The following is a 14,253-nucleotide window of genomic DNA, read 5'->3' on the forward strand; positions in this document are numbered from 1 at the left end:
CCAACTGGCAAGGCAAGCCCCTGCTCTAGCCACCAAAGGTAGCTTCAGTATGACCACCAAATACGCCTCCCTCTTTTCTATGTCTCTATCAAGTATTTGCAGAGAAAGCATATTCCCTGTCTCTTCATCCCCTCAAAAGTACTACTGTTACACTGCACTTGGATCCAAAGTTTAGCTGCAGTTTATCCAAAGCTGCAGAACAGTGGCAGCTGAATCTCACAGTGAGTGAGTTTCCAACTGTTCTGGCCCACTTAAAGCAAGATAAATGTTTTAGAAACTCGGTATCTGTCTGCTAAATGACAAATTTCCTTAATTTCTACTCAGCAGGATAAGAAAAAGAGAACACAAAGCAGAAAGGAGAGGATACAGGAACAATCTCATTAATTGTGTCCAACAGAGGTTGGAGACTCATTCACTTACTTCCTCTCGCAACTGCTATGAAAAACTCCTAGCTAAAAAAATACTCAAATTTGAAGCGACTTGCCAAATGTAACTTCTCCCTCCCTACGATGCCACATTAGCCTCAGTTAAATGCTAAGTTCTGAAGTCTGGAAAAGAATACGTGGAAAACATGATTAATAACCTTGATACTGAGAGACAGCAAACCATGTTTTAAGTATCCTATTTTTTGTTGTAGCTTTACAGTTGGGCCTTTACAGCCCATATCACTGGATGTGAAAGGTGGAAGGCACTGCTTTTTGAAGATGGAGCCAGAAACCCAGCTTGCTTTAACTAAAATAAGCAACATTCGTAAAAAACTGTAAGACTCACTACACACTTTTGTCAGTGTGAAAAGAAGTACCAGTTCTTCTAGACAGCATAACCGTAAGTTCTATCTAGCTAGAAGAAGACTGAGAGACAGATGACAGTAAAGACAACATAAGGATAAGGGGAACTGTAGCTGGAGCCCCAGGACAGGACATTCCCTCCATTTTAAAAACTAAGTATGGGTTTGGTTGTATTGCAGGACAATGAATGAACAAGTCAGAATGTTAAAAGTGCTGAACACAGGTTTGTCCCAAATGACATGCTCCCGTACTTGATGTTTAGCAGACGTGCACATACTGAAGTTCTACATATCAGTAATTTTACACCTACACTTAAGGGAAAAAAATGCCTATCATGGATAACTTCTGTAAGACAAGTATCAGCACTTAAGTGTACAGCGTGCCAGAAAAGAGCAGCTGTACTTCAAAAACCTCTCTGAAATACAGCTGACATGTTGAGGTTACTACCTATGAGGAAGCTACCTTGTTCAACAGAAAAGCAACACAGAAACTACCAAACAATTAACAAGCTGTGGGCTGCAGAACATACTGGTTAACAAACCTGAAGCAGGACAAGGGCAACTTTGTACTGGTTTAGCATGCAGAGAAGCTCCATCAAGCCAGTAACATGCATACAAACTCCTAACACGTCAGCAGCAACAGGAACTAGAACCTTCAGTGCTCTTTAATCCAGGCAGCTCTTTATATCACATACAGGTCCTCTTCCATCCCCAAGCCTTCTTTGTCCCTCAGTATTCTGTAATCACCCCTATTCAAGTAGGGTGCCATCTGGGATGGGAAGCTTTAGAAGCCAAGGCAGCTATCACTAGACTAGTAAATGTATGTTCAGAAATATTCCCCCAAAACTTCTGGGCAAAGTCTTCCCAATTCAGCATAGTTGTTTCTCACAAACAAGTGTAGGATAGCAGAACTTGAACAGCTTTTCAATCAAATAAAACTTTGAGTACATCAACTGTTTGATTTCTATGAAGTACACAGGTTATAACACTCAACATACTTTTGCAAATAATCTAAATACATGAGCTAATATATACTACTAATAGCTTGCCTTTTGTTTACAATTAACCTGTATTTCTACGTTTCTGTTGTTTCAGCTAGATGCTTGAATTAAGTAAGTCCCAAGGTACTAGAACTTCCATGCTTAAAACCAGATATTAAAATGCCACTGGCAAAAAGGGAGAAAAATCCATACACTCCATTTGTACTGGAGATCACAGTTGTGTCATTCCTTAACTAACTCCGCATTTGGTAAATGGCAAGAGATTTTTTATACTTTTCCCCCCAAGCCAAATATTTTTAAAATTCCACAAGTTTAAGCAGTCATTTAAGATCACCACTATGATCAGTGATTTCTAACACAAGCTTTGTGCACCACAATCTGGATAGTCCAGTGTTTCTAGTTTTTAAGATGTGACTGTGTAAACCCTTAGCATCTTCAACCTGATTAACCCCACACTGGCTACACTTCAGTGCAGCACATCTTCTTGAGAGGCTGCCAAGTACCTGCACTGTTAACACTACTGAGTTTTTTCGGAGCACAACATGAGCTATGGCAGTTACTTGGCTACAGTTTGCTCCTCTGTAAAAATTTAAAGAAAAAAAATCACATATAGTCTGTAAAGCCACATATTGTAAAAGCATAGAATTAAATGTAATATTTAGGATCCTGGAGAATTCTAAATTTGTAAGTCTCTAGAGCAAGAAACTGAGATATTAAACTGCTACATTCTCACCAAGTTTAACTCTTTCAGCATTACATATGAACCTGACTGGCCTCATGTTTGCTGTTCAGTCACGCTGGACACCTGCACTGATTAAAATTTCATGGATTACTTCCAATCAACTAGACTTAAAACATCGTGAGGAAGCACAAATAGTTTCCTGAAATGTGAGATTTCATAATACATAGGTTATCTGGGAAATACATCTTTGCAAGAGACACAGAGCAAACACCTCTGTACTCCACTGCCTCTCTGACTCTCCCCTGTCCCTTCTCCTGCACAGGAGTTCTGGCATCTAATCATCCCAGAAGGATGTTCTTGCTTAACTCAACAAACCTACTACAAAAGAATATTTGGCTCAGCTCTTAAAGAGCCAAGTGACAACTCCTCCACCTCCACAAATTAAGGGCATATAATTGACTCTACACAGTCACTGTGTATATATGTGCACATGCATATACAGTACATGAAAAGTATATATACTGTTTGTATATATATGTAAGTACTAAATAAGAATATGATGCTCATGCAAATCTCAAACTTGTTTGGACACAGAAATAAGCTGTCCACCTAGCAGGCAAATCAGCAACGATGACGCCTTACTTGACAGAAAGCTTGGATATACATTACATTTGCAATCTAAACTCTTGACAACAAGCAATATATTTTATGAGCTTGTCATTTAACTTCGGACTAGATGAAGAGCAAGTTGTAATTACAAGTTGAAGCCACGTAATTCATTAAATATAAATAAATCTTCACCTGCTAATTATGGCATTTTGTTTGGAGATTTCCAAGATGATTGTTTTTTCACAAATAGCCAGTCTTTCACATATGACTCTTACCAGGACTTGTAGAAGTAATGAAATTAAACCAAACTGGATGAAAACAAAACAAAAACCCCACACCTGTACTAAACTACCCTTCAATTATTTTTAAGTAGTCAACAAATCAACTGTACCTGGATGATCTGGAAAGCTGTGTCCACTATCATGGTAATACATTACTAATGCCCTACTGTTGCAGGCATTTTTAAAAATATGATCCTGTTTCAAGTTGGTGGCTGAACATTAGCAGTGCTGCATCTAGCTATCACACAATATTGTCAACACCCCATGCTGCTGTGCACTTCTGTAGAAGGGTAACATCAAAATATCAGTGAAAGCATGTTATTAGTTACTGGCACAAAGACAGAGGAATATTTTGAGCCTTTGGATACTGGCAAATCTTGCTAAAAAAAAATAGATCCATTATTTCGTAAAAACCACATCATTTTTTTCCTGTTAATTGCTGCAAAATTTTTCTGAACTACATAACAGTGACTAATAGTGAAGGAAGCCAAGTTGAAAATTTCACCTTTCTTATTGCTGTGTAATAGCCTCATACTGCTGTGCAGCTGTAACGTACACTTAATACTAAGTTCTTGTGAGAAGACATTTTACAGTCAGAAAGCCTTAATAAAGCACGATTGGGGCATTTTGGTGTCCCAATTGCATGGCAGTCTGCTGTATGCCTAGTCTTCCATTTACAAATATATGACACAGTTTCGTAATCTAAAATGATAGTATTTTTATAGGGTTTGATTATGCCCTTAAAAGTAAGGCCAAACAAGGCATGTCCTAAGCCTGTTCAGTATATTAATTTCAGCCACAAAGAAACATAGTTAAACTCCACAGCACACAAAATTTTAATTATCAGAAATCTTTTATACACGTAGTTAAAATAGGAATAGTACCAGACCCGTGGCATTCAAATAGCCATAACCTCTCCACTAAGAACACTAGTCTCTCATCCCACGCACCTATGCGACATGAGTAAGATAGCATTTACTGTTAACCATAACCTGTCTGACACAAAGCACCCCAGAACTATTACTCCATGATTCGAGGGTTCAGCCAATTTCCCTCGCATCACTCGTCAGCGAATGACTTCAGCATGCTGACAGACCTTAAACACGCGAGTAGCCAGCAGGGCTCCTCACGCATTTTCCTTACCTAGGTCTTAAGTAAAGGCAGTATTTGGCTAAGTATTTACACGCTGACTTAGAGGAGTATCTTCCGTGGAGACTCCATTCATTATAAAACTTTCATAGCCTTCTAGCGTGACACACTCACAGGTTCCAGCCTCGATGCCGAGCCTGAAAGCCTTGGCCTTACGTAAGAAAGGCAGCTGCCCGGAAAAAACAAAGAACTGTTCCAGCACCCCCAGCTCCTCACGCAGCGGTGCCGGCTCCACATGCTCCCGCAGTGAAACGCTGCTGCCATCTCAAAGGGTCACCAGAACCAGCCAACACCTGACACAGGGCGCGCTGAGGGCGAGGGGAGATGGCAGCGCTGCCTGGAGCCATCGCTGCGCTCCGAGCCGGCGGGTTTAGGCGTTTCTCTGGCAGCTGAGGGACCCATCAAAGTAACTGCGTAACGTAGGTTACCTGCCCACTTTACGCGGCCACTCCATCTTAAGATGGGGTGTTTTAGGAGGGCAAACTGGTCATAAGAACGCCTTTCGCTAAAAGCTAGGGGTTCGCCACTCCTCAGCTGTCCCTGACAAACTGGCCCCGCCGCAGTCCCGCCAGACTGCTCAGAGCCTCACCTGTTCTTACCACCCTGCTCCTCAGCACTGCGGGTGCATCTCACATGAAGTCCCAGTCGGGGCACGCCGCTGCAAGGCTCCCGGGCGGCCGCCGGAGCGCCGGGACCCCGCAGCGGGGGCTGCCCGCCCGCGCCCCGCCGCCACCTCCGACGGCAGCACGGCCGCCGAGCGACGACCCCTCACGGAACCCCCGGCCGCCGCCCCGCGCCTCAGCGCTCCCGCCCGGGCAGGACCGGGTCGCCCACCTGCCCGCCAGAAATAAACTCCGGGCGGGCCCCGCCGGGATGAGGGGCCGGGGAGGGAGGGGGGAAGCCCGCTCGCCCCGTGGGCGCGCAGCTGGCGGGCAGCCGCAAAGCCGAGCGGCGGCGGAGGGAGGGGACGAAGCCGTGCTACCCCGCAGCCTTACCACACGGCTGGGGAAGGAGGGAAGAGCCGAGCGCCGGCGGCGTACCGAGAGCCCCCGCCCCACCGGCGGGAGCGCATCACCCCCCGCTCGCCCCCTTCCCCCGGGGCGCCGGGCCGGGCTGCGGGCAGCCGCGCGCCGGGGCTCGGCGTTACCTGAGGGTGGGCATGGCTTCCCCGCCCGGCCGCGGCGGAGCCCCGCTGCGCTGCCCGAGCGTCGCCTCTCCGCCCGACCCAGCCGCGACTGAGCCGCCGGCCACGGCTCGAGCGACCCACCCGCGCGCCACCGCCCCGCCCCGCCCGCGTGCCGCCATTGGCTAAGCGGCCGGCAGGGGCGGGCCGGGGCGGCGGGGCGCGGGGAGCCCGGGCGAGGCAGCGGCGGCGGCGGCGGCGGCGGGGCGCTGGCGGCCCCGCGGCCCGGTTCGGCAGCTCACGGTACCGAGCGGCGCCGCCCGGCCGGGCGCCTTGGCCGCCATCTTGGGTACGGGCAGCGAGCACGCGCCGCCCACACACCTCCTCCTGTCACCTCCCTCCCGCGGACCCAGGAGGTAATTACGGTCAGTAATTAGGAAAAAAAAAAATAAAATTAAAAAGAAATGTTTCAACGAGGCAGCGGTGAGGTGCGGCGCGCTCGCCGCGCTGCCCACATTAAAGATGGCCCGCGGAGCCCCGCTCAGCTGTCACAGGGCCGGGGGAGTTGCTGCGCTCCCCGGCCGCCCTCCCGCCGCCACACGCGGGTTTGACCCACTCGACCGGAACGCCGTTTCACTCTTTTTAAAAATTATTTTTATTTTATTTATTTTGTGCCTTGGCTTAGATCTTAACGCCGCCCCAGGTGACCCTGCCCCCCGCGCAGCCGCCCCCCGCGCAGCCGCCTCCCGCGGCCGCTCCGCAGCGCGGAGCGCAGCCCCCTCACGGCGGTGCCGGCGCACCGGGCGCCCCCCGCCTGGCGGGGTCCAGAACGCCGAGCCGCCGGAGCTGGGGGGGCGGGGGCCGCGCCGCGCTCCCACCTGCACCGGGCTGCCCGCTGCCCGGCGCGCCCGTGTCCGGCACCGCCCGCCCCCCGCTCCGCCCGCCCTGCCCGCGCAGGCTCCGCGCTTACTGCGCTCACTTACCAGCGCCAGAAACACTGATTCATGAAACCGATGTCAGAAGAGGTTGGTTTTGCCAAAAGTGAATCCCACGTTTTTCTGTTAAGTACCGTTGTGTCACCTCTCGTTAAATATTTCAACTTTTCCACCTCCTAACCATGTGGTCATTAGCCCTGGCATCCCTCCCTTCCCACCTACAAAGGGGAATATCATACTCGGAAAAATTTGAGGTGAGCTTTTAAACTGTTTCTGATTTTGGGGTGTGTCAGCAGAGACGATGCCAAAATTTGAGATGTTCACGATGCTCAAGGACCTATAGTGTCACATGAGGACAACGGGAATATTTACCTTCAGTACCTGATGCAGGGCAAACTTCCTAGGTTTTCTGAAGTGGGCATTCAAAAATTGTTCGCCGCATAAAAAATTATCATGATTAAAGTGCATCGGGGTTCTTGAAGAGTCAAACTAACTGGAGTGGGAAGCACATCCATCCCCTTACTGCTGCAACACACAGAACAACAGGTCCCCAAATCCCAATGGAGGATTTTGAACCCTAATAAAATCTAAACACTATATTTGAATATATAACAGCCCTATCCTCCCCTCCATATTGAACAATAGATTGTTCCTAGTTTAACAATTTCAGTGCCTAATAGCCAAACCTCTGTTTTGTAACTGAAAATGGGGGGGAATCCTATCGCAGGCAAATATAACAATAGTAGTAACACAGCTTGGTCTTGTTGCTCCCATCGCTGTATTTTAAACATTAAAAACATTTTTTTAAAACACCAAGTTGCCGATTCCCTCTTAAATAATTGCCTAGCTTTAACAGGCACATAGGAATAAATAAAAGAAAATAGATAATAATACATTAACATGATTTATATTTGCAGTAATTTGTAACATACAACTGCATATTATAAATATTACGCTACAGAGTCCAAATGAGGTGCCATCAAATGTTTCTAACTTTTTACTAGTTCAGCAAGATAGGGCCAAAAGAGTGTTTTTATAGATTTTTTTTTTCTAAAAAACAGCCTTTCATTAAATAGTGTGCATGACATCTCAACAGCAGTTTTCAATAGCACTTCATAAACTTCCAACCATTCCCAAGTGCCCAGTCATCCTGCTTGCACTGTCACATACCCGCAGGTTCTACTGTTACTGACATCTTCGAGGCATCAGCTATCGCTATGGGGGTTTTGTTCATTTGCCAGAGAACTTCTAGACACCCTCACGCATATGTGGAGCAACACAAACCAGGGTATCCCTGGAAAAATGGTCATTTATCGCTCATGGTCACGGTCATCCAGAGATTAACTTTACAATGCTCGTACCGCAAGTTCGACTTGTAGTGACATCATGTATGCATTATGCAGCCAGCCTGAGTTTGCTCAGGCTCCCTGACACCTTCCGAACTTGCTCTGCTTGAGTGGGGCAGCTAACCTGTGCCTTCACATGTGTTTTGGCTTCAGAAATCCCTGAGAGAAATAAGGAATGCACAGCTTTTGCATCTAAAAATTTACAATACCTGACATACGACCTAGCTGCAATCTCTCTAAACTGCTCCTGTTACTACATGGGTCAGGAAAGAATCTTCATGACCATATGAGGTCCTCTACACATGATGACCAACTATTCCTCAGGCGATTTCACTTTAAACACATCCTTTCAAGCACGGTATGAATTAAAAATGAACTGTACCCCTACCTGATACAACAACAGGTAAGCATGTGAGAACTTTTTAAAATTGCACTTTATTGAAGCAATCCATGAAACTATACATTTTATACATTTGTAACGTGTATCCAAGATACAGGCAATTAGGCCTTGGCCTTGGACTAAGGTGTTACGCTTTTCTCCACAAATATTTGATATGAATCATCCAGTTTACAATACATGAACAAAAAGCTCTCCATTAACCCCCGTATTTTACTCAATTTCTCCAAAGTACAAAATTAAGGTTAATCTTAGATAAGCTGCCCACTCTTCTGTCTTTGCAAGACAGAAAGATGATCTTTTACATAACGGCCTCAGCAGACATTATAAAATGGGAATAGCAGGCAGGAAGTCCAGAAATTCTCTTTCAATAACAACATTTCGCAGAACTTGCATGTATTTTCTACTAGAACAGTGGTTGTTTCAAAAAATTTTCTGCAGAGAGTATTTCATATTTTGCAACATAAAATAAGATGGGGGTTTTTATCTTGTCTGGACCTGGTAGCAAAGTGTTAAAAGGGGTTTTTTTATTATTTTAAAATTCCATAGCACAATCCCATTTCTTTTAATGCAGCTTCACAGACCACACAGCTGCAAGAGCAAAGCCAAGTCTGTAAATCTGCTAAGTCTTCATCATATTGCAGACAGCTATACTTTTTTTTCTATCTTATTCTAGCCAAACAGCCTAGCCCTTGAGACAGTTACAACTGCTTTGTAGGACTGGATGTACAAGGGGAAAAAAAACCCAACACCACACCACAGAAATCTTTCACTGTATATGAAATCCCAAGGTAACATAAAGTCAGCAAGTAGCTTATATGATACCATATCCTTCAAGTGGGGAACAGCTTTGACTGCAGTCAAACAATCACTACAGAAATGATTACAGTTCAAAACGGAAAAAAACCCTTTCCCTTCACTGAATTCTGAGTAATACCCAAACGCTTCTCTCCTTCACACAAGAAAAGCTTTGATAATTATTATAGAAATTATTTTAGTATGTACATTGAAATTATTTAAGCAATTTATGCAAATAAAACATGAACAGCCTTGAGATAGTATAGCGTTCACATTGTATCTGCAAGTTCAATTTACTTTTTTTCAAGAAGATAAGGTTTTCCAATACATTGCCAGCAAATACTAATGAACAACCTTCAGACAGCAACCCATTCCCTGCTTCTGAAACTGGTTTTGTGAAATATTTGCAGACCATGCCTGTGTAAGTAACTACTCAAACGCAATATCACAACCTTGAATCACAAGCCAGAGCTCTGCTTCAAACATTTCCACATGAAATACACCTCAGTAACAACAGAGTAAGCCAAGGTCTTGCTCTACAGAAAGCGCCTTTCACACTGTTGCATTGACACTGTATTCAACTACTTCTCCATTCACTCAACTGTCCTTTCTGGGCTTCTTCCTCATCTGTTTATAAGTAATATTAGTAGATGAGTAATTCTACACGGGCCTTTCATTAGCTGAAAAAGCAGGAACTCGCAAATCTCAGGGACAAAAAATAATCACGGACCTTCAAGGTTCATGATGAAATAGGCGTATTTGCACTGGCACCCCTCCCACAGGTAATCAAGCTTGCGAGCGGCTCTAGGGACAAGACTAGTCCTGTTGCCTTCGGGGAGGCAGCACACCAAGTCAGAGGCTGATGTCTCTGCAGGGTATCAGTCTGTGTAAACTGCCGTTGTTCGTCAATACGGCTCTTCTGGCCAGGCGGGCTGCAGGTGACACTAGTAAGGAAAGAGTCACCAGCCATGCTCGTGGTCCAGAGCAGAAAAAGCCTTCCCACGACCTCCCCTCTCCTCAGGTTACACACTCCTTCCCCTAAAGCAAGGAATTACTTCTAATTAAAAAGACAAAAACACCCTGACAAGCTTCTCCAATACAAGAACACAAAACTGTGGAAGTACAACACACTATGCGAGAAATCCCACAGGGTTACATCAAAGGCCAGGTGAAGACATGTGTCAATCTAAACAGTAATTTGAGAGTTGCACATCTGAACAATGGAAATGAGCGCCTGCACTGTAACGGTGAGGTATTTTCCATGCAGCAATGGAAATTCCGGTTTTGGATATCTTTCTGTCAACACAGCTTTGAAGGGAAAGTTGCTGCTCTTATAAATAAAGCAGATTTAACGAAGTCTGTTGCTAGTGTCTTCAAAAGCACTTGTTTCTCTGCTTTCCACAGGGGTCTAAATATCCACCTGAAGAAAAAGTCTATCACTTGTATTCTTCTGGGAGCAAACACAGCAAGGTGCTTCAGTTTCAGATCTTCCTTTGTACTAAGAGGCCATTAAGAGTACTGACATGGAAAAAGTTACCCATATTTGCAGATAGGAGAAACTGGAAAGTGAGAAAAGTATAAGCCATGAAGACAGAAACTGAAATGAATACAAATGGGGAGCAAGGTGAAATTGAAAAAAACTAAAAAGGCCAGAGATAATAAGAAAGAAAGAAAAATGATTTACTAAGTTCTAACCGAAAGCTTTGTCACAGCTAATTTAAATCCCTTCTTTCATTTGTAGAGAGCTGATGAAGGAATAAGCTAAATTAAAAGCCATCTTATTAAGAAAATTAAAAATACATGAAATTAGCAATATTTTTCACAGTCACCAGTATCAAGCTGTCTAAAATCTAGTGGAACAGTAATGACAAAGGACAGCTTTTGATAACAATTGCCCACAGACTGTTTGATAATTTATTCTGAGAAGGAAGAGATGTCTAATAGTAGCAGAAGAAGAGGACTATTGTACTTTGAACTTTCAGTGGAACTATTTGTCAAATTCAATGCTTACATTGTCTTCACGTAGATAAACTGATTTGTCCAAACAGCCAGCCACGTCATGACTATTCAATCAATACAGCAGCTGCAGAACAGCCAGAAGGCCATAATGCAGCAGAGGGGACTTCACAGTGGAGGACTTCACAAGTTCCTTCGTTTTTTCCTTCTGCACACACGCGTATTTCTATACAGACACGTACATGTAAGCTCAAACATTTCTACAGAGAATGTTCCAATTATTTTGTACCTGTACCAGTCTGTTAGCAGAAGCCTGGCTGCGGTTTTCACAGACTTCCAAGATGAAACCAAGCCAAATATGAAAGGACACAAATCCTTAGTAATTCCCCTCTAAAGCATCGTCTCATGATGTTTCTAGCAAGTTGATGCTACCACTCAGTGATGAGCCGTTTGTAGTTTTGCAAGCCTATTTTCTGTTCAAACAGTACAGTTTACACACACAATGATATTTCAGTTTCGCACAGCAGAGATGTAGTCAGAAGCCTGAAACAACGCAGCACGCATTTAACGGCCTTGCCTAAAGCCCGCTGGTTTTAGTGGGGATTTGCACCCGTCAATAAAGACAATGCAAAACCTGCCGCCCAGCAGATTAACGTCAGCACAACGCATTGTTGAGCTGGGAACACCAGTTTGGGTCTCCAGCTTTGTGTTCTGCTCACTGGGTGGCAAAAGCCGGCCATCCTATATTGCTTTCAAACAACTTTAGCTGAGCCCGGTCAGCTTTGCCCACCTCATGAGGGAGCAACATTTGCTTTCCTTTGGCTGAAGGGATCAAAAGGGACTTAAAAAAAAAAAAAAAAAGAAAGATATACCCACAAAACCCCCCTGATGCCACTTTGAGAGAGAAAATGATAGAAAAAATATAGAGGAAGGAAATTATTGTTATTGTTGACAAGGTGCGGCTTATATTGAAGTGAAATTTAATTTTTATGTCATTTTTTTTTATTAAAATAGTTTTCTTGGTAGCCATGGGAAAGATTCCAGTTCATATTATATGAGGAATACGTAAGGTACAAGACCATCCTTGTCAATTCCGTTAGTCATGGTCTCCTGAAGAGGCTGGAGAGTCTCGGATCTAGATGCTGAGAACAAGGAATTCTCCTATAATTCTTGGCATAACAAATACAAAGTTATCATCTCTCAGAATTTTCAAGTGATATTGCTATCTCAAAATTTTCACTTCTTTTCTAATCTTTAAACTGTTTCCAATACTCCCGACCATACGTAGCAATGCTTTGCATTAACAACAGAACCTCATTACAAATACAACAAAGTCAAGGAACCTCAGCCATTCTGGTACCTTCCATACTGGCTTTTAACACGGGACAAAGTCCCACAGCACCACTCAGCCAAACATGTTCTTGCTGTTACGTTCAAACGAGTGCAGAGGTCTGCCAAATCCAGTCCAACCACCCCACCCACTTCACGAGTCCAGCCTGCGACCCACAGCACACATTAACTTTATTCGATCACTTGTTTATTATGGCCTTTCTCCTCTTATGAAACAGAGCTGGAATCTATTTGACACTTCACACTGAAATAATGTGAAACAGAGTACACAAGTTCTAACAACGTTCCTCGTGTTTTAGCTATGATATCTTACAAAAGTAGTATTTTCAGTTTAATCAGTTGTTATCAGAGCACATCACCTGTCATTCCACTGTGAGCATCTCTTATATTTTTAACTCAGCGCTCCGATAAGGTTCTCAAATTTCTTATTTTTCATGTTTAGGCTTGAAGAAGGTAAAATGCAATCCTCTAATAAGCTGTATAAACAGAAACACTGCAATTGCCAGTTTCTTGCTCCACCTCGCTTTATGCCCACGGAAATAACTCTTGCTTTTTAATCACAACCTTGCGCTGCTGCCTGCCATTTCTTTGCTTACAGAGAGCTCAGTTACATTCTTCCTCTTCCACTATCTGCAACTGAGCTTGTCAACTATTATTAGACATGAAAAGTCACTCAGCTGCCAAAGGAGCAAGTACCTCGACTTTGACAAATTTAATAGGATTAGTTCTTTCAGTAAGGACATCAGTACTGAAAGGGATGTTCTCATCTCAGCACTGAAGTACATCACTTTTATGCTATATTTGCCTGAGTTATTAGTTATGGCCAAGGTAATTTTGGACCTTTCAATCCTTACGTCATTAATCCTCTCCATATACTGAATACTTGGAAGGAGACAAGCTATCTTACAATTATATTCACGTCTGAATAATGCTGAGAAAACAAACGAGAAACTGCACCAACAAAAGCTCTGCTACAGCGCTCACGCTGACCGTGCTTCCTGCATTGGGAAACCTTCCATTTCTCTGCTGTGGCATTTCAAAATAAATGACTTGTCTCCGTGCAAGCCATCAGTCAGACGGGATTCAGTCAGGCAGATCGTACCGCGACCACATAAATAAGGAAGCATATAGCAAATGGCACAGATTATTTCTGTACAAAAACATCTACAAACATTCCACGTGTCCTGAAGAAAACGTGGCTGTCACGGAGGATTTTTAGAGAACTCGGTTCCTGTCTAAAGGGGGCAGAGAGCCCCTCGGGGGTATCACTCGGGGCTTTCAAGGGTTATTTTCCAGGAGGGAGAACACGGGGTGACACCCCCGGCTGCGCCTGAGCGCCGGCACCCGCAGGCAGCGTCCCGCTCCACGACCTGCACCAGCCCCGGCGCACTGCCGCGGGACCCCGGGCACCGGGACCCCAGGGTAGCTGGGCACCGGGACCCCCGCGGGCCCGTCTCCACGTGCGGCGGTTTGCCGGCGCGAGGGGAGCGCGGTCCCGCGGCGGGGGCCCACACGGCGGCGGCACGTGTGTTGTCCTCCACCGGGGGCGGCACGCGGTGACCCTTCGGTATCAGCAGGGGCTTCTTCATGAAGAAGACCCCCTTCCCGCCTCCCGTTACCTCAGTTGCTTCTGCTCCAGCTTGAGCTTCTTGGCTTGCGGCTCCCCCGCTGCCATCTTCGCGCTGGGCGGCGTGCGGCGCGCTCCGCTCACCTCAGCCCGCCCGCCGGCCCCGGCCCGCCCCGCCGGCCCCGCCACCGGGGGGCGGGAGCGACCGACCGCGCCGGGCGCCTGACGGGGAGGGAGGGGAGGCCGCGCCGCCCGCCGCTCCCTGCTCGGCC

General features: G+C 45.5%; 1 protein-coding gene and 1 long non-coding RNA gene across 5 annotated transcripts in view; both read right to left on the reverse strand.

The window, feature by feature from the left end:
• ADK (adenosine kinase) overlaps nt 1-14,189 on the reverse strand; it is a 299,689-nt gene extending 285,500 nt beyond the window's left edge. The window contains exon 1 of one of the 4 annotated variants that reach the window (XM_056350951.1): nt 14,034-14,189. In XM_056350951.1, the coding sequence (XP_056206926.1) occupies nt 14,034-14,089 (56 nt within the window). In that variant the 5' untranslated portion in view covers nt 14,090-14,189. Of the gene's footprint in view, nt 1-5,656; nt 5,811-6,615; nt 6,702-14,033 lie in introns of those variants that run through there. The other 3 variants (XM_056350952.1, XM_056350953.1, XM_056350950.1) reach the window with 3 other exon arrangements.
• LOC130154677 (uncharacterized) lies at nt 8,330-14,027 on the reverse strand. The gene is made up of 2 exons (XR_008823819.1): nt 11,120-14,027; nt 8,330-10,667 (listed from the first exon to the last, which is right to left on the reverse strand). It is a non-coding gene; the product is annotated as an uncharacterized LOC130154677 (long non-coding RNA).
• Nucleotides 14,190-14,253: the final 64 nt, after the last annotated feature.

This window comes from Falco biarmicus, chromosome 9, assembly GCF_023638135.1.
Source record: "Falco biarmicus isolate bFalBia1 chromosome 9, bFalBia1.pri, whole genome shotgun sequence".
Taxonomy (NCBI): domain Eukaryota; kingdom Metazoa; phylum Chordata; class Aves; order Falconiformes; family Falconidae; genus Falco; species Falco biarmicus.